General features: G+C 47.6%; 1 protein-coding gene across 1 annotated transcript in view; it reads left to right on the forward strand.

The window, feature by feature from the left end:
- tmem131 (transmembrane protein 131) overlaps positions 1 to 23,554 on the forward strand; it is a 100,876-nt gene that overhangs the window by 50,447 nt on the left and 26,875 nt on the right. Inside the window, exons 18-26 of the mRNA XM_071342289.1 lie at positions 1,300 to 1,386; positions 4,460 to 4,612; positions 4,724 to 4,799; positions 6,626 to 6,740; positions 12,041 to 12,179; positions 13,879 to 13,988; positions 14,176 to 14,242; positions 14,664 to 14,815; positions 22,749 to 22,891. Coding sequence (XP_071198390.1) covers positions 1,300 to 1,386; positions 4,460 to 4,612; positions 4,724 to 4,799; positions 6,626 to 6,740; positions 12,041 to 12,179; positions 13,879 to 13,988; positions 14,176 to 14,242; positions 14,664 to 14,815; positions 22,749 to 22,891 — 1,042 coding nt within the window. The remainder of the gene's footprint in view (positions 1 to 1,299; positions 1,387 to 4,459; positions 4,613 to 4,723; positions 4,800 to 6,625; positions 6,741 to 12,040; positions 12,180 to 13,878; positions 13,989 to 14,175; positions 14,243 to 14,663; positions 14,816 to 22,748; positions 22,892 to 23,554) is intronic.

The raw sequence follows: 23,554 nt of genomic DNA on the forward strand, positions 1-23,554 counted from the left end.
GCGTTGACTCAGGACACTGGTTGTTAAACCACCGACTAGGAGGCGTTGACTCAGGACACTGGTTGTTAAACCACCGACTAGGAGGCGTTGACTCAGGACACTGGTTGTTAAACCACCGACTAGGAGGCGTTGACTCAGGACACTGGTTGTTAAACCACCGACTAGGAGGCGTTGACTCAGGACACTGGTTGTTAAACCACCGACTAGGAGGCGTTGACTCAGGACACTGGTTGTTAAACCACCGACTAAGAGGTGTTGACTCAGGACACTGGTTGTTAAACCACCGACTAAGAGGCGTTGACTCAGGACACTGGTTGTTAAACCACCGACTAAGAGGTGTTGACTCAGGACACTGGTTGTTAAACCACCGACTAGGAGGCGTTGACTCAGGACACTGGTTGTTAAACCACCGACTAAGAGGCGTTGACTCAGGACACTGGTTGTTAAACCACCGACTAAGAGGCGTTGACTCAGGACACTGGTTGTTAAACCACCGACTAAGAGGCGTTGACTCAGGACACTGGTTGTTAAACCACCGACTAAGAGGTGTTGACTCAGGACACTGGTTGTTAAACCACCGACTAAGAGGTGTTGACTCAGGACACTGGTTGTTAAACCACCGACTAAGAGGTGTTGACTCAGGACACTGGTTGTTAAACCACCGACTAAGAGGTGTTGACTCAGGACACTGGTTGTTAAACCACCGACTAAGAGGTGTTGACTCAGGACACTGGTTGTTAAACCACCGACTAAGAGGCGTTGACTCAGGACACTGGTTGTTAAACCACCGACTAAGAGGTGTTGACTCAGGACACTGGTTGTTAAACCACCGACTAAGAGGCGTTGACTCAGGACACTGGTTGTTAAACCACCGACTAAGAGGTGTTGACTCAGGACACTGGTTGTTAAACCACCGACTAAGAGGCGTTGACTCAGGACACTGGTTGTTAAACCACCGACTAAGAGGTGTTGACTCAGGACACTGGTTGTTAAACCACCGACTAGGAGGCGTTGACTCAGGACACTGGTTGTTAAACCACCGACTAGGAGGTGTTGACTCAGGACAACTCATACTCTTTACTGTCCACTGGTTGTGCAAGGCAATACATCCTTTAAAACAACATGTACTGTTACTATGTGCCATCATGATGAGTGACTTTTTGTTGCCTGATCTGAGATCTGTTTGTGCCCTCTTGACAACTCCTGCGGTGGTTTGTTATGCCACATGAGCAGAGAAAATGGCTACAGCACAAACAGATCTAGGACCAGTCTTGAGAGTTCTTCTTCTGTGTTTTTCAGATATTAACAATCCCAGTGAAGGCTGTCATAGTAGTGGGGGAGCTAAACAGCTATCCTGAACACATCATCCTACCTCCATCCTTTCCTGTGAGTAACTTCTGTTAAACCATTATCCTACCTCTAGCCCTCTGTTAAACCAGCATCCTACCTCTAGCCCTCTGTTAAAACAGCATCCTACCTCTAGCCCTCTGTTAAAACAGCATCCTACCTCTAGCCCTCTGTTAAAACAGCATCCTACCTCTAGCCCTCTGTTAAACCAGCATCCTACCTCTAGCCTTCTGTTAAACCAGCATCCTACCTCTAGCCCTCTGTTAAAACAGCATCCTACCTCTAGCCCTCTGTTAAACCATTATCCTACCTCTGGCCCTCTGTTAAACCAGCATCCTACCTCTAGCCCTCTGTTAAACCGGCATCCTACCTCTAGCCCTCTGTTAAACCGGCATCCTACCTCTAGCCCTCTGTTAATCCGGCATCCTACCTCTAGCCCCCTGTTAAACCGGCATCCTACCTCTAGCCCTCTGTTAAACCGGCATCCTACCTCTAGCCCCCTGTTAAACCAGCATCCTACATCTAGCCCTCTGTTAAACCATCATCCTACCTCTAGCCCTCTGTTAAACCGGCATCCTACCTCTAGCCCCCTGTTAAACCGGCATCCTACCTCTAGCCCTCTGTTAAACCGGCATCCTACCTCTAGCCCTCTGTTAAACCGGCATCCTACCTCTAGCCCCCTGTTAAACCGGCATCCTACCTCTAGCCCCCTGTTAAACCGGCATTCTACCTCTAGCCCCCTGTTAAACCGGCATCCTACCTCTAGCCCCCTGTTAAACCGGCATCCTACCTCTAGCCCCCTGTTAAACCGGCATCCTACCTCTAGCCCCCTGTTAAACCGGCATCCTACCTCTAGCCCCCTGTTAAACCGGCATCCTACCTCTAGCCCATTTACATTTACATTTAAGTCATTTAGCAGACGCTCTTATCCAGAGCGACTTACAAATTGGTGCATTCACCTTATGATAGCCCCCTGTTAAACCGGCATCCTACCTCTAGCCCCCTGTTAAACCGGCATCCTACCTCTAGCCCCCTGTTAAACCGGCATCCTACCTCTAGCCCCCTGTTAAACCGGCATCCTACCTCTAGCCCCCTGTTAAACCGGCATCCTACCTCTAGCCCCCTGTTAAACCGGCATCCTACCTCTAGCCCCCTGTTAAACCGGCATCCTACCTCTAGCCCCCTGTTAAACCGGCATCCTACTTCTAGCCCCCTGTTAAACCGGCATCCTACCTCTAGCCCTCTGTTAAACCGGCATCCTACCTCTAGCCCTCTGTTAAACCGGCATCCTACCTCTAGCCCTCTGTTAAACCGGCATCCTACCTCTAGCCCCCTGTTAAACCATCATCCTACTTCTAGCCCTCTGTTAAACCATCATCCTACCTCTAGCCCCCTGTTAAACCGGCATCCTACCTCTAGCCCCCTGTTAAACCGGCATCCTACCTCTAGCCCCCTGTTAAACCGGCATCCTACCTCTAGCCCCCTGTTAAACCGGCATCCTACCTCTAGCCCCCTGTTAAACCGGCATCCTACCTCTAGCCCTCTGTTAAACCGGCATCCTACTTCTAGCCCTCTGTTAAACCATCATCCTACCTCTAGCCCCCTGTTAAACCGGCATCCTACCTCTAGCCCTCTGTTAAACCGGCATCCTACTTCTAGCCCTCTGTTAAACCATCATCCTACCTCTAGCCCTCTGTTAAACCATCATCCTACCTCTAGCCCCCTGTTAAACCGGCATCCTACCTCTAGCCCCCTGTTAAACCGGCATCCTACCTCTAGCCCTCTGTTAAACCGGCATCCTACTTCTAGCCCTCTGTTAAACCATCATCCTACCTCTAGCCCTCTGTTAAACCATCATCCTACCTCTAGCCCCCTGTTAAACCGGCATCCTACTTCAAAGGCGCTTTTCTTAGGGCGTAAGAACGGCCCTTAGCCGTGGTATATTGGCCATATACCACACCCCCTCGTGCCTTAAGTAACAACGGGCACAAGATCAGATTGCTGATATTCCAACGAGGAACACAACATTCTTACAATGTAACTCTTCACTGTCTTCAAATGACACGTTAGGTGTGCAAACAGCTTGTCACATGTCGCCCTGCCCTGACGTGTGTGCCTGTGTTTGTCCTCTCCCCCCCCCCCCCCCCGCCTGTTGGTGCCTGTGTTTGTCCTCTCCCCCCCCCCCGCCTGTTGGTGCCTGTGTTTGTCCTCTCCTCCCCCCCCCCGCCTGTTGGTGCCTGTGTTTGTCCTCTCCTCCCTCCCCCCCCCGCCTGTTGGTGCCTGTGTTTGTCCTCTCCTCCCTCCCCCCCCCGCCTGTTGGTGCCTGTGTTTGTCCTCTCCTCCCTCCCCCCCCCCCCCCCGCCTGTTGGTGCCTGTGTTTGTCCTCTCCTCCCCCCCCCCCCCCGCCTGTTGGTGCCTGTGTTTGTCCTCTCCCCCCCCCCCCCGCCTGTTGGTGCCTGTGTTTGTCCTCTCCTCCCCCCCCCCCGCCTGTTGGTGCCTGTGTTTGTCCTCTCCTCCCTCCCCCCCGCCTGTTGGTGCCTGTGTTTGTCCTCTCCTCCCTCCCCCCCCCCGCCTGTTGGTGCCTGTGTTTGTCCTCTCCTCCCTCCCCCCCCCCCCCGCCTGTTGGTGCCTGTGTTTGTCCTCTCCTCCCTCCCCCCCCCCCCCCGCCTGTTGGTGCCTGTGTTTGTCCTCTCCTCCCTCCCCCCCCCCCCGCCTGTTGGTGCCTGTGTTTGTCCTCTCCTCCCTTCCCCCCCTGCCTGTTGGTGCCTGTGTTTGTCCTCTCCTCCCACCCCCCCCCCCCCCGCCTGTTGGTGCCTGTGTTTGTCCTCTCCTCCCACCCCCCCCCCCCCGCCTGTTGGTGCCTGTGTTTGTCCTCTCCTCCCTCCCCCCCCCCCGCCTGTTGGTGCCTGTGTTTGTCCTCTCCTCCCTCCCCCCCCCCCCCGCCTGTTGGTGCCTGTGTTTGTCCTCTCCTCCCTTCCCCCCCCCCCCCCCGCCTGTTGGTGCCTGTGTTTGTCCTCTCCTCCCCCCCCCCGCCTGTTGGTGCCTGTGTTTGTCCTCTCCTCCCTACCCCCCCCCGCCTGTTGGTGCCTGTGTTTGTCCCCCCCCCCCCCAGGGTAAGATAGTTCACCAGAGCTTCATCATTCAGAGTTCCTTCACCCGGAGAGTGAGACTCCAACACATCCGTTCCCTGACAGAAGACGTTCGGTTCTATTACAAAAGACTACGTCACAACAAGGATGGACTGGAACCTAGACGCAAGTCCAAGGTAGACACACAGGTCCCCGCTGTAGGCTTCAGTTCAATACCGTTGTTCTGAACGTCAACATTTATGCAGCACAGAGATGAATGGCATCCCTTTATTTCCCTCTTTTTGCAGGTTGCCCATATTTATTTTGATGCCAGTTTGCAGTGTGGCGACAGCTGTTACGTGGGGTTGCCATTTGTTCTGAAATGTGAGTAACCTGGTCGTCTCACGATATCATTTGTTCTGAAATGTGAGTAACCTGGTCGTCTCACGATATCATTTGTTCTGAAATGTGAGTAACCTGGTCGTCTCACGATATCATTTGTTCTGAAATGTGAGTAACCTGGTCGTCTCACGATATCATTTGTTCTGAAATGTGAGTAACCTGGTCGTCTCACGATATCATTTGTTCTGAAATGTGAGTAACCTGGTCGTCTCACGATATCATTTGTTCTGAAATGTGAGTAACCTGGTCGTCTCACGATATCATTTGTTCTGAAATGTGAGTAACCTGGTCGTCTCACGATATCATTTGTTCTGAAATGTGAGTAACCTGGTCGTCTCACGATATCATTTGTTCTGAAATGTGAGTAACCTGGTCGTCTCACGATATCATTTGTTCTGAAATGTGAGTAACCTGGTCGTCTCACGATATCATTTGTTCTGAAATGTGAGTAACCTGGTCGTCTCACGATATCATTTGTTCTGAAATGTGAGTAACCTGGTCGTCTCACGATATCATTTGTTCTGAAATGTGAGTAACCTGGTCGTCTCACGATATCATTTGTTCTGAAATGTGAGTAACCTGGTCGTCTCACGATATCATTTGTTCTGAAATGTGAGTAACCTGGTCGTCTCACGATATCATTTGTTCTGAAATGTGAGTAACCTGGTCGTCTCACGATATCATTTGTTCTGAAATGTGAGTAACCTGGTCGTCTCACGATATCATTTGTTCTGAAATGTGAGTAACCTGGTCGTCTCACGATATCATTTGTCTCTGAAATGTGAGTAACCTGGTCGTCTCACGATATCATTTGTTCTGAAATGTGAGTAACCTGGTCGTCTCACGATATCATTTGTTCTGAAATGTGAGTAACCTGGTCGTCTCACGATATCATTTGTTCTGAAATGTGAGTAACCTGGTCGTCTCACGATATTATTTGTTCGTTTTTTTCACCGGAAATGTTAAATCCTCACAACCTGCCACTTCAAAACGTCGACCCTTAACTCTCACCTTCAGCTGTAAACTATGAGAATGTGAATGACCGTTTAACCTTCAGCTGTAAACTATGAGAATGTGAATGACCTTCTCACCTTCAGCTGTAAACTATGAGAATGTGAATGACCGTTTAACCTTCAGCTGTAAACTATGAGAATGTGAATGACCGTTTAACCTTCAGCTGTAAACTATGAGAATGTGAATGACCGTTTAACCTTCAGCTGTAAACTATGAGAATGTGAATGACCGTTTAACCTTCAGCTGTAAACTATGAGAATGTGAATGACCGTTTAACCTTCAGCTGTAAACTATGAGAATGTGAATGACCGTTTAACCTTCAGCTGTAAACTATGAGAATGTGAATGACCGTTTAACCTTCAGCTGTAAACTATGAGAATGTGAATGACCGTTCTCACCTTCAGCTGTAAACTATGAGAATGTGAATGACCGTTTAACCTTCAGCTGTAAACTATGAGAATGTGAATGACCGTTTAACCTTCAGCTGTAAACTATGAGAATGTGAATGACCGTTTAACCTTCAGCTGTAAACTATGAGAATGTGAATGACCGTTTAACCTTCAGCTGTAAACTATGAGAATGTGAATGACCTTCTCACCTTCAGCTGTAAACTATGAGAATGTGAATGACCGTTTAACCTTCAGCTGTAAACTATGAGAATGTGAATGACCGTTTAACCTTCAGCTGTAAACTATGAGAATGTGAATGACCGTCTAACCCTCAGCTGTAAACTATGAGAATGTGATTGACCGTCAGCTGATATACAGTATGTTAATATAGTGTTGTGTTTAAAGCTGAGGCTCGTCCCCACGGCCTGGTCTTACAGGAGGACATCTGGGATGCTGACGTTGACCTTCACCAGAAACTGCTCCGACGCTGGAGAGAGATGAAAGATCGCTCGGGACATCAGTGAGTCTGACATCTCTCTGGCTGAGGCCTGAATGGCACCCTGGGCCCTATATAGTGCAGTTCTTTACACCTGGGCCCTATATAGTGTAGTACTTTACACCTGGGCCCTATATAGTGCAGCACTTTTCACCTGGGCCCTATATAGTGCAGCACTTTACACATGGGCCCTATATAGTGCAGCACTTTACACCTGGGCCCTATATAGTGCAGCACTTTACACCTGGGCCCTATATAGTGCAGTACTTTACACCTGGGCCCTATATAGTGCAGTACTTTACACCTGGGCCCTATATAGTGCAGTACTTTACACCTGGGCCCTATATAATGCAGTACTTTACACCTGGGCCCTATATAGTGCAGTACTTTACACCTGGGCCCTATATAGTGCAGTACTTTACACCTGGGCCCTATATAGTGCAGTACTTTACACCTGGGCCCTATATAGTATAGTACTTTTCACCTGGGCCCTATTTAATGCAGTACTTTTCTGCTGGGCCCTATATAGTGCAGTACTTTTCCGCTGGGCCCGGTTTCCCAAATGCATCTTAAAGGAGAAGTTTTCCTTTTTTACAACCAAATCTCTATTTTTTATATTAATGGCATGTTATTTTTAAAGGGTCCAGACACCTTTAAAAAAAAAAAATGTGTACATGTTTTTGAGAAACTTACCCCATGATGTCACCGTTGTGAACAGAGGGCCTCGTGGTGGCGGGGGGGTTATGGTGGGGGGGTTATGGTGGGGGGGTTATGGTGGGGGCAGGCATAAGCAGAGGGCCTCGTGGTGGTGGGGGGGTTATGGTGGGGGCAGGCATAAGCTTTGCACAACGAACACAATTGCATTTTATCAATGGTAATTTGAATGCACAGAGATACCGTGATGAGATCCTGAGGGCCCATTGTCGTGACATTCATCCTCCGCAATCACCTCATGTTTCAGCATGATAATGCACGGCCCCATGTCATAAGGATCTGTACACAATTCCTGGCAGCTGAAAATGTCCCAGTTCTTCCATGGCCTGCATACTCACCAGACATGTCACCCATTGAGCACGTTTGGGATGCTCTGGACATGTACGACACGGCGTTCCAGTTCCCTCCAATATCCAGCAACTCACAGCCATTGAAGAGGAGTGGGACAACATTCCACAGGCCACAATCAACAGCCTGATCAACTCTATGCAAAGGAGATGTGTCACGCTGCATGAGGGACATGGTGGTCACACCAGATACTGACTGGTTTTCTGATCCACACCCCTACCTTTTTTTTTAAAGGTATCTGTGACCAACAGATGCGTATCTGTATTCCCAGTCATGTGAAGTCCTTAGATTAGGGCCTAATTTATTTATTTCAATTGGCTGATTTCCTTATAGGAACTTATAGGTGCTCCCGAGTGGCGCAGCGGTCTAAGGCACTGCATCTCAGTGCAAGAGGCGTCACTACAGTCCCTGGTTCAAATCCAGGCTGATCCAGGCATAGGTCTCTCCAGTCTATAGGGAACAGGGAGCCCATAGGTCTCTCCAGTCTATAGGGAACAGGGAGCCCATAGGTCTCTCCAGTCTATAGGGAACAGGGAGCCCATAGGTCTCTCCAGTCTATAGGGAACAGGGAGCCCATAGGTCTCTCCAGTCTATAGGGAACAGGGAGCCCATAGGTCTCTCCAGTCTATAGGGAACAGGGAGCCCATAGGTCTCTCCAGTCTATAGGGAACAGGGAGCCCATAGGTCTCTCCAGTCTATAGGGAACAGGGAGCCCATAGGTCTCTCCAGTAGAGGTCGACCGATTATGATTTTTCAACGACGGTACCGATTATTGGAGGACAAAAAAAGCCGATACCGATTAATCGGCCTATTTATTTATATATATTTATATTATTTATATTTATCATTATTACAAAAATGTGTGTGTGTGTATGATATATATATATATATATATATATATATATACAGTGGGGAGAACAAGTATTTGATACACTGCCGATTTTGCAAGTTTTCCTACTTACAAAGCATGTAGAGGTCTGTCATTTTTATCATAGGTACACTTCAACTGTGAGAGACGGAATCTAAAACAAAAATCCAGAAAATAACATTGTATGATTTTCTAATAATTAATTTGCATTTTATTGCATGACATAAGTATTTGATCACCTACCAACCAGTAAGAATTCCGGCTCTCACAGACCTGTTAGTTTTTCTTTAAGAAGCCCTCCTGTTCTCCACTCATTACCTGTGTTAACTGCACCTGTTTGAACTCGTTACCTGTATAAAAGACACCTGTCCACACACTCAATCAAACAGATTCCAACCTCTCCACAATGGCCAAGACCAGAGAGCTGTGTAAGGACATCAGGGATACAATTGTAGACCTGCACAAGGCTGGGATGGGCTACAGGACAATAGGCAAGCAGCTTGGTGAGAAGTCAACAACTGTTGGCGCAATTATTAGAAAATGGAAGAAGTTCAAGATGACGGTCAATCACCCTCGGTCTGGGGCTCCATGCAAGATCTCACCTCGTGGGGCATCAATGATCATGAGGAAGGTGAGGGATCAGCCCAGAACTACACGGCAGGACCTGGTCAATGACCTGAAGAGAGCTGGGACCACAGTCTCAAAGAAAACCATTAGTAACACACTACGCCATTATGGATTAAAATCCTGCAGTGCACGCAAGGTCCCCCTGCTCAAGCCAGCGCATGTCTAGGCCCGTCTGAAGTTTGCCAATGACCATCTGGATGATCCAAAGGAGGAATGGGAGAAGGTCATGTGGTCTGATGAGACAAAAATTGAGCTTTTTGGTCTAAACTCCACTCACCGTGTTTGGAGGAAGAAGAAGGATGAGTACAACCCCAAGAACACCATCCCAACCGTGAAGCATGGAGGTGGAAACATAATTCTTTGGGGATGCTTTTCTGCAAAGGGGACAGGACGACTGCACCGTATTGAGGGGAGGATGGATGGGGCCATGTATCGCGAGATCTTGGCCAACAACCTCCTTCCCTCAGTAAGAGCATTGAAGATGGGTCGTGGCTGGGTCTTCCAGCATGACAACAACCCAAAACACACAGCCAGGGCAACTAAGGAGTGGCTCCGTAAGAAGCATCTCAAGGTCCTGGAGTGGCCTAGCCAGTCTCCAGACCTGAACTCAATAGAAAATCTTTGGAGGGAGCTGAAAGTCCGTATTGCCCAGCGACAGCCCCGAAACCTGAAGGATCTGGAGAAGGTCTGTATGGAGGAGTGGGCCAAAATCCCTGCTGCAGTGTGTGCAAACCTGGTCAAGAACTACAGGAAACGTATGATCTCTGTAATTGCAAACAAAGGTTTCTGTACCAAATATTAAGTTCTGCTTCTCTGATGTATCAAATACTTATGTCATGCAATAAAATGCAAATTAATTACTTAAAAATCATACAATGTGATTTATTGGATTTTTGTTTTAGATTCCGTCTCTCACAGTTGAAGTGTACCTATGATACAAATTACAGACCTCTACATGCTTTGTAAGTAGGAAAACCTGCAAAATCGGCAGTGTATCAAATACTTGTTCTCCCCACTGTATATATATATACACACACACATTTTTGTAACAATGACAATTGCAACAATACTGAATAAACAATGAACACTTTTATTTTAACTTAATTTAATACATAAATACACACACAGCTCTGAAGTGACAATGATACTGAAGAGTCTGCTTAGGAGACAAATACTCTCAACTGTTTGAATAAAAATAGAGTTTAAGTTACCTGTGATGAATGTTGAAAACAAAAACTGTCATTTCTATATGCAGGAAATCCTATTTTAATAATGGGCATGGTAAGAATTGACGACCAAAGTGCGAGTCATAATTCCCATGACACCTTCTAGCAAAATCTGAAAAGCGGTTCCTTCATTTATTCCATAGGATATTTTTTGTTTCACTTAAAATAAGGTCTGTGTTTCGTGTAGGCTTACACCACCTTGCCAATTTTATAACTGTGTAGATATCCATAGGACAAGGTAACTCTGATCAATATTGGCTAAATATAAGCGAAGATAAAAAAATTTGTAGAGTGGATTTATGAAAATATGTTGACAAACGTTACCTTATCCTAGTGAGATTTACACGGGTATCAAAACGTTGAGGCGGTTTAAGCCTGCACGAAACACAGACCTTAGAAGTAGATCAAGACATTCTCTATGGAAGACATGAACGGTAAAATAACGAAGGAACCCCTTTCAAGTTCAGCCGCAAGTTATTACAGGAATTATAACGCGTCGACTATTTCTCTCTAAACCATATACCTTTGACTAATCCGGAAACTATCACCTCGAAAACAAAAAGTTTATTCCGTTCCGTATTTTATCTAACGGGTGGCATCCATGAGTCTAAATATTCCTGTTACATTGCACAACCTTCAATGTTGTCATAATTACGTAAAATTCTGGTAAATTAGTTCGCAAAGAGCCAGGCGGCCCAAACTGTTGCATATACCCTGACTCTGCGTGCAATGAACGCAAGAGAAATGACACAATTTCACCTGGTTAATATTGCCTGCTAACCTGGATTTCTTTTAGCTAAATATGCAGGTTTAAAAATATATACTTGTGTATTGATTTTAAGGAAGGCATTGATGTTTATGGTTAAGTACACATTGGAGCAATGACAGTCATTGATTGATTGTTTTTTATAAGATAAGTTTAATGCTAGCTAGCAATTTACCTTAGCTTACTCCATTCGCGTAACAGGTAGGCTCCTCGTGGAGTGCAATGTAATCAGTGTTAGAGCATTGGACTAGTTAACTGTGAGGTTGCAAGATTGGATCCCCTGAGCTGACAAGGTTAAAAATCTGTCTTTCCGAGGCAGAACATTCCAAGGCCGTCATTGAAAATAAGAATGTTCTTAACTGACTTGCCTAGTTAAATAAAGATTAAATAAAGGTGTAAAAAAAAAAAGAATCGGCAAATCGGCACCCAAAAATACCGATTTCCGATTGTTATGAAAACTTGAAATCGGCCCCGATTTAATCGGCCATTCCGATTAATCGGTCGACCTCTACTCTCCAGTCTATAGGATGCACATAACTCTGTCTTATCTTGATCAAATGTCACAGTACTGTGTTGGTGCAGACAGTAGTCCTGATGTCCTGATGTTGTCTTTGTGACAGTACTGTGTTGGTGCAGACAGTAGTCCTGATGTCCTGATGTTGTCTTTGTAACAGTACTGTGTTGGTGCAGACAGTAGTCCTGATGTTGTCTTTGTGACAGTACTGTGTTGGTGCAGACAGTAGTCCTGATGTCCTGATGTTGTCTTTGTTTAAAGAGTTGAGGCGGTGTTTGAAGTTGGCACAGATCTTCAGAAGACGATCCAGGCAACGATAACAGCTCAACAGACCTGGCCGTCGCTGGTTAACACCTCGCAACACATCACGTTTCCCCTCACCAATACCAACAGCTCCTCTGTGAGTACACTATGCTATATAAACATAGTGCTTTCGGAAAGTAGTCAGTCTTTTCCCCCCAAAAAATGTACGTTACAGACTTATTCTATAATGGATTAAATTAACATTTTTCCTCATCAATCTACGCACAATAGCTCTTTATTTTATTTTATATATATTAAAAATAAAAAACATACCTTATCTACCTAAGTATTCAAACCATTTGCTATGAGACTCAAAATTGAGCTCAGGTCCATCCTGTTTCCATTGATCATCCTTGAGATGTTTCTACAACTTGATTGGAGTCCACCGGTGGTAAATTCAATTGATTGGACAAGATTTGGAAAGACACACACCTGTCTATTTAAGGTCACACAGTTGACAGTGAATGTCAGAGCAAAAACCAAGGCATGAGGTCTAAGGAATTGTCCGTAGAGCTCCGAGACAGGATTGTGTCGAGGCACAGATCTGGGGAAGGGTACCAAAATAATGTCTGCAGCATTGAAGTTCCCCAAGAACACAGTGGCCTCCTTCATTCTTAAATGGAAGAAGTTTGGAACCATCAAGACTCTTCCTAGAGCTGGCAACCCGGCCAATCTGAGCAATCAGGGAGGTGACCAAGAACCCGATGGTCACTCTGACAGAGCTCCAGAGTTCCTCTGTAGAGATGAGAGAACCTTCCAGAAGGACAATCATTTCTGCAGCACTCCACCAATCAGGCCTTTACGTAGAGTGGCCAGAAGGAAGCCACTCCTCAGTAAAAAGCACATGACATCCCGCTTGGAGTTTGCCAAAAGGCACCTAAAGACTCTCAGACCATGAGAAACAGATTATCTGGTCTGATGAAACCAAAATTGAACTCATTGGCCTGAATGCCAAGCGTCACGTCTTGAGGAAACCTGACACCATCTCTACGATGAAGCAATGTGGTGGCAGCATCATGCTGCGGGGATGTTTTTCAGAGGCAGGGACTGTGAGACCAGTCAGGATCGAGGGAAACGGAGCAAAGTACAGAGAGATCCTTGTTGAAAACCTTCCAGAGGACCTCAGACTGGGGCGAAGGTTCACCTTCCAACAGGACAACAACCCTAAGCACACAGCCAAGACAACACAGGAGTGGCTTCGAGACGAAGTCTCTGAATGTCCTTGAGTGGCCCGGCCAGAGCCCGGACGTGAACCCGATCGAACATCTCTGGAAAGACCTGAAAATAGCTGTGCAGCAACGCTCCCCATCCAACACTACAGAACTTAAGAGGATCTGCAGAGAAGAATGGGAGAAACTCCCCAAATACAGGTGTGCCAAGCTTGTAGTGTCATACCCAAGAAGACTCAAGGCTGTAATCGCTGCCAAAGGTGCTTCAACAAAGTACTGAGTAAAGGGTCTGAATACTTATGTAATATTTCAGTTTTATTTTTAATACATTTGCAAAAATGTATAAAAACCTGTTTTTACTTTGTCATTATGGGGTATTGTGTGTAGAGTATTCAATTTTAGAATAATGCTGTAACGTAACAAAATGTGGAAAAAGTCAAGGGGTCTGAATACTTTCCGAATGCACTGCACACTCGCTCTCTGTCTCTCGCTCTGTCTCTCGCTCTGTCTCTCATTCTGTCTCACTCTGTCTCTCGTTCTCTGTCTCTCGTTCTCTGTCTCTCACTCTGTCTCTCGCTCTCTGTCTCTCGCTCTCTTTTCTATCTCTTATCCGTGTGTGTCTTACAGGAGACGGAGGTTGTTCTAGAGAACCCAGCAGATGTCCCAGTGTATGTCCAGATCCTTCCTCTGGCTCTCTACCCGAACCCCTCCGTGTTTGCTGGGAAACTAGGCGACAGGTATGAAGTGGTACCTAGCTGCACGGTGGTGCACACTGTGTGGCTTCTGATACAGTACATGAATTAGATACCAACATTTCCACAGCTATCTGAGCAACCACGTCTCACAACCTTTCTGTCGCTGTGTACTAGACACATTTTAGGGGGAAATAAAGAAGGACCCTCACTGACTCTTATCTCGTTCCAGGTTCCCACTGGGAGAGTTGTCCAACATCGACACAAAATCACTGGAATTTCAGGTCAACAGAAACCTAGTAAGTCGTGCAGAATAGTAATTGAGTTCTCTGTGACCCTGTTGTACAATACTACCAGTGTTACCTAGCTGAAACAACATTCATAGCCAATTAGAAGTCATTTATTGAAGAATTGTAAGAATTTGCGGATGCAGTTTGTTTGGCGTCTTACTGCTATGCCTTAGTTTGTATTTATGTGTGACGCTGTTTGTCTCTGTCCTCTCTGTGTGTCTCTGTCCTCTCTGTGTGTCTCTGTCCTCTCTGACTGCTCTGTGTGTGTGTCTCTGTCCTCTCTGTGTGTGTGTCTCTGTCCTCTCTGTGTGTCTCTGTCCTCTCTGTGTGTCTCTGTCCTCTCTGACTGCTCTGTGTCTCTGTCCTCTCTGTGTGTCTCTGTCCTCTCTGTGTGTCTCTGTCCTCTCTGTGTGTCTCTGTCCTCTCCCAGTCGTCTGTAATGAAGGGAAGCTCAGGGTTTGTAGAGGGCTCGACCAGACCGTTTGTCTACAACGTGCTCCTGCAGCCTGGAGAGGTCAAGTCCTTCAGCCTGAGGTTCACTCCTGCCAACAACCACTCTGTCTCCTCCCTGCTCATAGTCAGGTGGGTCGGTGGTGTTGAGTATTACCCCCCAACCCTACACTGGGTCACGTTCAGAGTATTACCCCCCCCCCCCTACACTGGGTCACGTTCAGAGTATTACCCCCCCCCCCCAACCCTACACTGTGTCACGTTCAGAGTATTACCCCCCCCCCCAACCCTACACTGGGTCACGTTCAGAGTATTACCCCCCCCCCCCCCCCCCCCCACCCTACACTGTGTCACGTTCAGAGTATTACCCCCCCCACCCTACACTGGGTCACGTTCAGAGTATTACCCCCCCCCCAACCCTACACTGGGTCACGTTCAGAGTATTACCCCCCCCCCCAACCCTACACTGTGTCACGTTCAGAGTATTACCCCCCCCACCCTACACTGGGTCACGTTCAGAGTATTACCCCCCCCCCCCCCCAACCCTACACTGTGTCACGTTCAGAGTATTACCCCCCCACCCCCCCCAACCCTACACTGTGTCACGTTCAGATTATTACCCCCCCCCCCCAACCCTACACTGGGTCACGTTCAGAGTATTACCCCCCCCCCCCCCCCTACACTGTGTCACGTTCAGAGTATTACCCCCCCCCCCCCCCCAACCCTACACTGGGTCACGTTCAGAGTATTACCCCCCCCCCCCCCCCCAACCCTACACTGGGTCACGTTCAGAGTATTACCCCCCAACCCTACACTGTGTCACGTTCAGAGTATTCCCCCCCAACCCTACACTGGGTCACGTTCAGAGTATTACCCCCCCCCCCCAACCCTACACTGGGTCACGTTCAGAGTAGTACCCCCCCCCCCCCCCAACCCTACACTGGGTCACGTTCAGAGTATTACCCCCCCCCCCCCCCAACCCTACACTGGGTCACGTTCAGAGTAGTACCCCCCCCAACCCTACACTGGGTCACGTTCAGAGTATTACCCCCCCCCCCAACCCTACACTGGGTCACGTTCAGGGTATTACCCCCCCCCCAACCCTACACTGTGTCACGTTCAGAGTATTACCCCCCCCCCCAACCCTACACTGGGTCACGTTCAGAGTATTACCCCCTCCCCCCAACCCTACACTGGGTCACGTTCAGAGTATTACCCCCCCCCCCCCCAACCCTACACTGGGTCACGTTCAGAGTATTACCCCCCCCCCCCCCAACCCTACACTGGGTCACGTTCAGAGTAGTACCCCCCCCCCCCCCCCCCCCAACCCTACACTGGGTCACGTTCAGAGTATTACCCCCCCCCCCCAAACCCTACACTGTGTCACGTTCAGAGTATTACCCCCCCACCCTACACTGGGTCACGTTCAGAGTATTACCCCCCCCCAACCCTACACTGGGTCACGTTCAGAGTATTACCCCCCCCCCCCCAACCCTACACTGGGTCACATTCAGAGTATTACCCCCCCCCCTACCCTACACTGGGTCACGTTCAGAGTATTACCCCCCCCCCCCCCCAAACCCTACACTGTGTCACGTTCAGAGTATTACCCCCCCCCCAACCCTACACTGGGTCACGTTCAGAGTATTACCCCCCCCCCAACCCTACACTGTGTCACGTTCAGAGTATTACCCCCCCCCCCCCCCAACCCTACACTGTGTCACGTTCAGAGTATTACCCCCTCCCCCCAACCCTACACTGGGTCACGTTCAGAGTATTACCCCCCCCCCCCCCCCAACCCTACACTGGGTCACGTTCAGAGTATCCCCCCCCCCCCCCCCCCCAACCCTACACTGTGTCACATTGAGTATTACCCCCCCCCCCAACCCTACACTGTGTCACGTTCAGAGTATTACCCCCCCCCCCAACCCTACACTGTGTCACGTTCAGTCACGTTCAGAGTATTACCCCCCCCCCCCCCCAACCCTACACTGTGTCACGTTCAGAGTATTACCCCCCCCCCCCCCAACCCTACACTGGGTCACGTTCAGAGTATTACCCCCCCCCCCCCCCCAACCCTACACTGGGTCACGTTCAGAGTATTACCCCCCCCCCCCTACACTGTGTCACGTTCAGAGTATTACCCCCCCCCCCCCCCCAACCCTACACTGTGTCACGTTCAGAGTATTACCCCCCCCCCCCTACACTGTGTCACGTTCAGAGTATTACCCCCCCCCCCCCCCCAACCCTACACTGGGTCACGTTCAGAGTATTACCCCCCCCCCCCCCAACCCTACACTGTGTCACGTTCAGAGTATTACCCCCCTCCCCCCAACCCTACACTGTGTCACGTTCAGAGTATTACCCCCCCCCCCCCCCCCCGGCCCTACACTGGGTCACGTTCAGAGTATTACCCCCCCCAACCCTACACTGTGTCACGTTCAGAGTATTACCCCCCCCCCCCCCCCCAACCCTACACTGGGTCACGTTCAGAGTATTACCCCCCCCCCCCCAACCCTACACTGTGTCACGTTCAGAGTATTACCCCCCTCCCCCCAACCCTACACTGTGTCACGTTCAGAGTATTACCCCCCCCCCCCCCCCCCCAACCCTACACTGGGTCACGTTCAGAGTAGTACCCCCCCCCCTACACTGTGTCACGTTCAGAGTATTACCCCCCCCCCCCCCCCCAACACAGTATCTAGCTGAACATCCTGACCCAGTGTGTTGTATTACAGGAACAACCTGACCCAGTGTGTTGTATTACAGGAACAACCTGACCCAGTGTGTTGTATTACAGGAACAACCTGACCCAGTGTGTTGTATTACAGGAACAACCTGACCCAGTGTGTTGTATTACAGGAACAACCTGACCCAGTGTCTTGTATTACAGGAACAACCTGACCCAGTGTCTTGTATTACAGGAACAACCTGACCCAGTGTGTTGTTGTATTACAGGAACAACCTGACCCAGTGTCTTGTATTACAGGAACAACCTGACCCAGTGTGTTGTATTACAGGAACAACCTGACCCAGTGTGTTGTATTACAGGAACAACCTGACCCAGTGTGGTGTTGTATTACAGGAACAACCTGACCCAGTGTGTTGTATTACAGGAACAACCTGACCCAGTGTGTTGTATTACAGGAACAACCTGACCCAGTGTGTTGTATTACAGGAACAACCTGACCCAGTGTGTTGTTGTATTACAGGAACAACCTGACCCAGTGTGTTGTATTACAGGAACAACCTGACCCAGTGTGTTGTATTACAGGAACAACCTGACCCAGTGTGTTGTCTTGTATTACAGGAACAACCTGACCCAGTGTGTTGTATTACAGGAACAACCTGACCCAGTGTGTTGTATTACAGGTACAACCTGACCCAGTGTGTTGTATTACAGGAACAACCTGACCCAGTGTGGTGTCTTGTATTACAGGAACAACCTGACCCAGTGTGTTGTATTACAGGAACAACCTGACCCAGTGTGTTGTATTACAGGTACAACCTGACCCAGTGTGGTGTCTTGTATTACAGGAACAACCTGACCCAGTGTGTTGTATTACAGGAACAACCTGACCCAGTGTGTTGTATTACAGGAACAACCTGACCCAGTGTGTTGTATTACAGGAACAACCTGACCCAGTGTGTTGTATTACAGGAACAACCTGACCCAGTGTGTTGTATTACAGGAACAACCTGACCCAGTGTCTTGTATTACAGGAACAACCTGACCCAGTGTGGTGTCTTGTATTACAGGAACATCCTGACCCAGTGTGTTGTATTACAGGAACATCCTGACCCAGTGTGTTGTATTACAGGAACAACCTGACCCAGTGTGGTGTCTTGTATTACAGGAACTACCTGACCCAGTGTGTTGTATTACAGGAACAACCTGACCCAGTGTGGTGTCTTGTATTACAGGAACAACCTGACCCAGTGTGTTGTATTACAGGAACAACCTGACCCAGTGTGTTGTATTACAGGAACAACCTGACCCAGTGTGTTGTATTACAGGAACAACCTGACCCAGTGTGTTGTATTACAGGAACAACCTGACCCAGTGTGTTGTATTACAGGAACAACCTGACCCAGTGTGTTGTATTACAGGAACAACCTGACCCAGTGTGTTGTTGTATTACAGGAACAACCTGACCCAGTGTGTTGTATTACAGGAACAACCTGACCCAGTGTGTTGTATTACAGGAACAACCTGACCCAGTGTGTTGTTGTATTACAGGAACAACCTGACCCAGTGTGTTGTATTACAGGAACAACCTGACCCAGTGTGGTGTATTATAGGAACAACCTGACCCAGTGTGTTGTATTACAGGAACATCCTGACCCAGTGTGTTGTATTACAGGAACAACCTGACCCAGTGTGGTGTATTACAGGAACAACCTGACCCAGTGTGGTGTATTACAGGAACAACCTGACCCAGTGTGTTGTATTACAGGAACATCCTGACCCAGTGTGTTGTATTACAGGAACAACCTGACCCAGTGTGTTGTTGTATTACAGGAACATCCTGACCCAGTGTGTTGTATTACAGGAACAACCTGACCCAGTGTGTTGTATTACAGGAACAACCTGACCCAGTGTGTTGTATTACAGGAACAACCTGACCCAGTGTGTTGTATTACAGGAACAACCTGACCCAGTGTGTTGTATTACAGGAACAACCTGACCCAGTGTGTTGTATTACAGGAACAACCTGACCCAGTGTGGTGTCTTGTATTACAGGAACAACCTGACCCAGTGTGTTGTATTACAGGAACAACCTGACCCAGTGTGGTGTCTTGTATTACAGGAACAACCTGACCCAGTGTCTTGTATTACAGGAACAACCTGACCCAGTGTGTTGTTGTATTACAGGAACAACCTGACCCAGTGTCTTGTATTACAGGAACAACCTGACCCAGTGTGTTGTTGTATTACAGGAACAACCTGACCCAGTGTGTTGTTGTATTACAGGAACAACCTGACCCAGTGTGTTGTATTACAGGAACAACCTGACCCAGTGTGTTGTATTACAGGAACAACCTGACCCAGTGTCTTGTATTACAGGAACAACCTGACCCAGTGTGTTGTTGTATTACAGGAACAACCTGACCCAGTGTGTTGTTGTATTACAGGAACAACCTGACCCAGTGTGTTGTTGTATTACAGGAACAACCTGACCCAGTGTGTTGTTGTATTACAGGAACAACCTGACCCAGTGTGTTGTTGTATTACAGGAACAACCTGACCCAGTGTGTTGTATTACAGGAACAACCTGACCCAGTGTCTTGTATTACAGGAACAACCAGACCCAGTGTGTTGTATTACAGGAACAACCTGACCCAGTGTGTTGTATTACAGGAACAACCTGACCCAGTGTGTTGTTGTATTACAGGAACAACCTGACCCAGTGTGTTGTTGTATTACAGGAACAACCTGACCTAGTGTGGTGTATTACAGGAACAACCTGACCCAGTGTGTTGTATTACAGGAACAACCTGACCCAGTGTGTTGTATTACAGGAACAACCTGACCCAGTGTGTTGTTGTATTACAGGAACAACCTGACCCAGTGTGTTGTTGTATTACAGGAACAACCTGACCCAGTGTGTTGTTGTATTACAGGAACAACCTGACCCAGTGTGTTGTATTACAGGAACAACCTGACCCAGTGTCTTGTATTACAGGAACAACCTGACCCAGTGTGTTGTTGTATTACAGGAACAACCTGACCCAGTGTCTTGTATTACAGGAACAACCTGACCCAGTGTGTTGTTGTATTACAGGAACAACCTGACCCAGTGTGTTGTATTACAGGTACAACCTGACCCAGTGTGTTGTATTACAGGAACAACCTGACCCAGTGTGTTGTATTACAGGAACAACCTGACCCAGTGTGTTGTATTACAGGAACAACCTGACCAGTGTGTTGTATTACAGGAACAACCTGACCCAGTGTGTTGTATTACAGGAACAACCTGACCCAGTGTCTTGTATTACAGGAACAACCTGACCCAGTGTGTTGTATTACAGGAACAACCTGACCCAGTGTGGTGTCTTGTATTACAGGAACAACCTGACCCAGTGTGTTGTATTACAGGTACAACCTGACCCAGTGTGGTGTCTTGTATTACAGGAACAACCTGACCCAGTGTGGTGTCTTGTATTACAGGAACAACCTGACCCAGTGTGTTGTATTACAGGAACAACCTGACCCAGTGTGTTGTATTACAGGAACAACCTGACCCAGTGTGTTGTATTACAGGTACATCCTGACCCAGTGTGGTGTCTTGTATTACAGGAACAATCTGACCCAGTGTCTTGTATTACAGGTACAACCTGACCCAGTGTGGTGTCTTGTATTACAGGTACATCCTGACCCAGTGTGTTGTCTTGTATTACAGGAACAACCTGACCCAGTGTGTTGTCTTGTATTACAGGAACAACCTGACCCAGTGTGTTGTCTTGTATTACAGGAACAACCTGACCCAGTGTGTTGTTGTATTACAGGAACAACCTGACCCAGTGTGTTGTATTACAGGTACAACCTGACCCAGTGTGGTGTCTTGTATTACAGGAACAACCTGACCCAGTGTGTTGTATTACAGGTACATCCTGACCCAGTGTGTTGTCTTGTATTACAGGAACAACCTGACCCAGTGTGTTGTATTACAGGAACAACCTGACCCAGTGTGTTGTATTACAGGAACAACCTGACCCAGTGTGTTGTATTACAGGAACAACCTGACCCAGTGTGTTGTATTACAGGAACAACCTGACCCAGTGTGTTGTTGTATTACAGGAACAACCTGACCCAGTGTGTTGTCTTGTATTACAGGAACAACCTGACCCAGTGTGTTGTCTTGTATTACAGGAACAACCTGGCCCAGTGTGTTGTATTACAGGAACAACCTGACCCAGTGTGTTGTATTACAGGAACAACCTGACCCAGTGTGTTGTCTTGTATTACAGGAACAACCTGACCCAGTGTGTTGTATTACAGGAACAACCTGACCCAGTGTGTTGTATTACAGGAACAACCTGACCCAGTGTGTTGTCTTGTATTACAGGAACAACCTGACCCAGTGTGTTGTATTACAGGAACAACCTGACCCAGTGTGTTGTTGTATTACAGGAACAACCTGACCCAGTGTGTTGTTGTATTACAGGAACAACCTGACCCAGTGTGTTGTTGTATTACAGGAACAACCTGACCCAGTGTGTTGTTGTATTACAGGAACAACCTGACCCAGTGTGTTGTTGTATTACAGGAACAACCTGACCCAGTGTGTTGTTGTATTACAGGAACAACCTGACCCAGTGTGTTGTTGTATTACAGGAACAACCTGACCCAGTGTGTTGTTGTATTACAGGAACAACCTGACCCAGTGTGTTGTATTACAGGAACAACCTGACCCAGTGTGTTGTATTACAGGAACAACCTGACCCAGTGTGTTGTATTACAGGAACAACCTGACCCAGTGTGTTGTATTACAGGAACAACCTGACCCAGTGTGTTGTTGTATTACAGGAACAACCTGACCCAGTGTGTTGTTGTATTACAGGAACAACCTGACCCAGTGTGTTGTTGTATTACAGGAACAACCTGACCCAGTGTGTTGTTGTATTACAGGAACATCCTGACCCAGTGTGTTGTTGTATTACAGGAACATCCTGACCCAGTGTGTTGTTGTATTACAGGAACATCCTGACCCAGTGTGTTGTTGTATTACAGGAACAACCTGACCCAGTGTGTTGTTGTATTACAGGAACAACCTGACCCAGTGTGTTGTTGTATTACAGGAACAACCTGACCCAGTGTGTTGTTGTATTACAGGAACAACCTGACCCAGTGTGTTGTTGTATTACAGGAACAACCTGACCCAGTGTGTTGTCTTGTATTACAGGAACAACCTGACCCAGTGTGTTGTATTACAGGAACAACCTGACCCAGTGTGTTGTATTACAGGAACAACCTGACCCAGTGTGTTGTATTACAGGAACAACCTGACCCAGTGTGTTGTATTACAGGAACAACCTGACCCAGTGTGTTGTTGTATTACAGGAACAACCTGACGCTGATAGATGTGATCGTGGTGCAGGGCCAGGGAACCACGGGGAGCCTGCAGGTCGCTGGGAAACCCCCTGGACCAGACAGCTCCCTTCGCTTCCAAATGACCGAGGCTTTGCTGAAGGACTGCACAGAGAGTGAGTTACAGGGCCCAGCCATGACACCCACAGTTCAGACCGTTCTGAAATACTTTCTGTATTTAGAAAACAGATCAGATTAACATTCCTGCTGCATTGTTTAGTTGAAATATAATCTCTGAGAAATTAAGATAATTGATTGCACCCAAATTGCCTTTTTTTTATTTTTTTTTATAGAATTCATATAATATTCAATAAATATAGTTAACATCTTATTTGGACAAAACTTTTTTCTAACACCTGAAGAATCCATAGAAAGAGTCAGAAGTCCCCACACCAGTATACAGTATCAGTACTCTGTGTCTGAGAAGATTCCTGCTATTAGGTGATATCTTTATTCAAGGATGGTGGTGGCGGCATCATGTTAAGGGTATTCTTGTCACCGGCAAGGTGAGTTTGTCAGGATCAAAAGAAATATGAAAGGGAGCAAAGGCCAAGTAACAAAAATAGAGGAAACCCGTCCTCGGTCTTCTGAATACCCCGGGATAGTTTTCTATTTCAGTGGGACCAGAATGGCTTTCCAATAGCCGTTAAAGGGTTCCCCGATGGGTCAACTTTAAAGCCGCTTGAAAAAAATCTAAGAAGATTTGGATATTGTAGTCCATCAAAATTTTACAAAAACAATGGATGTGTTTTTACCTTAAGAGTTGTGCAGAGTTGGTA

Source organism: Salvelinus alpinus, chromosome 15 (genome assembly GCF_045679555.1).
Source record: "Salvelinus alpinus chromosome 15, SLU_Salpinus.1, whole genome shotgun sequence".
NCBI classification, from domain to species: domain Eukaryota; kingdom Metazoa; phylum Chordata; class Actinopteri; order Salmoniformes; family Salmonidae; genus Salvelinus; species Salvelinus alpinus.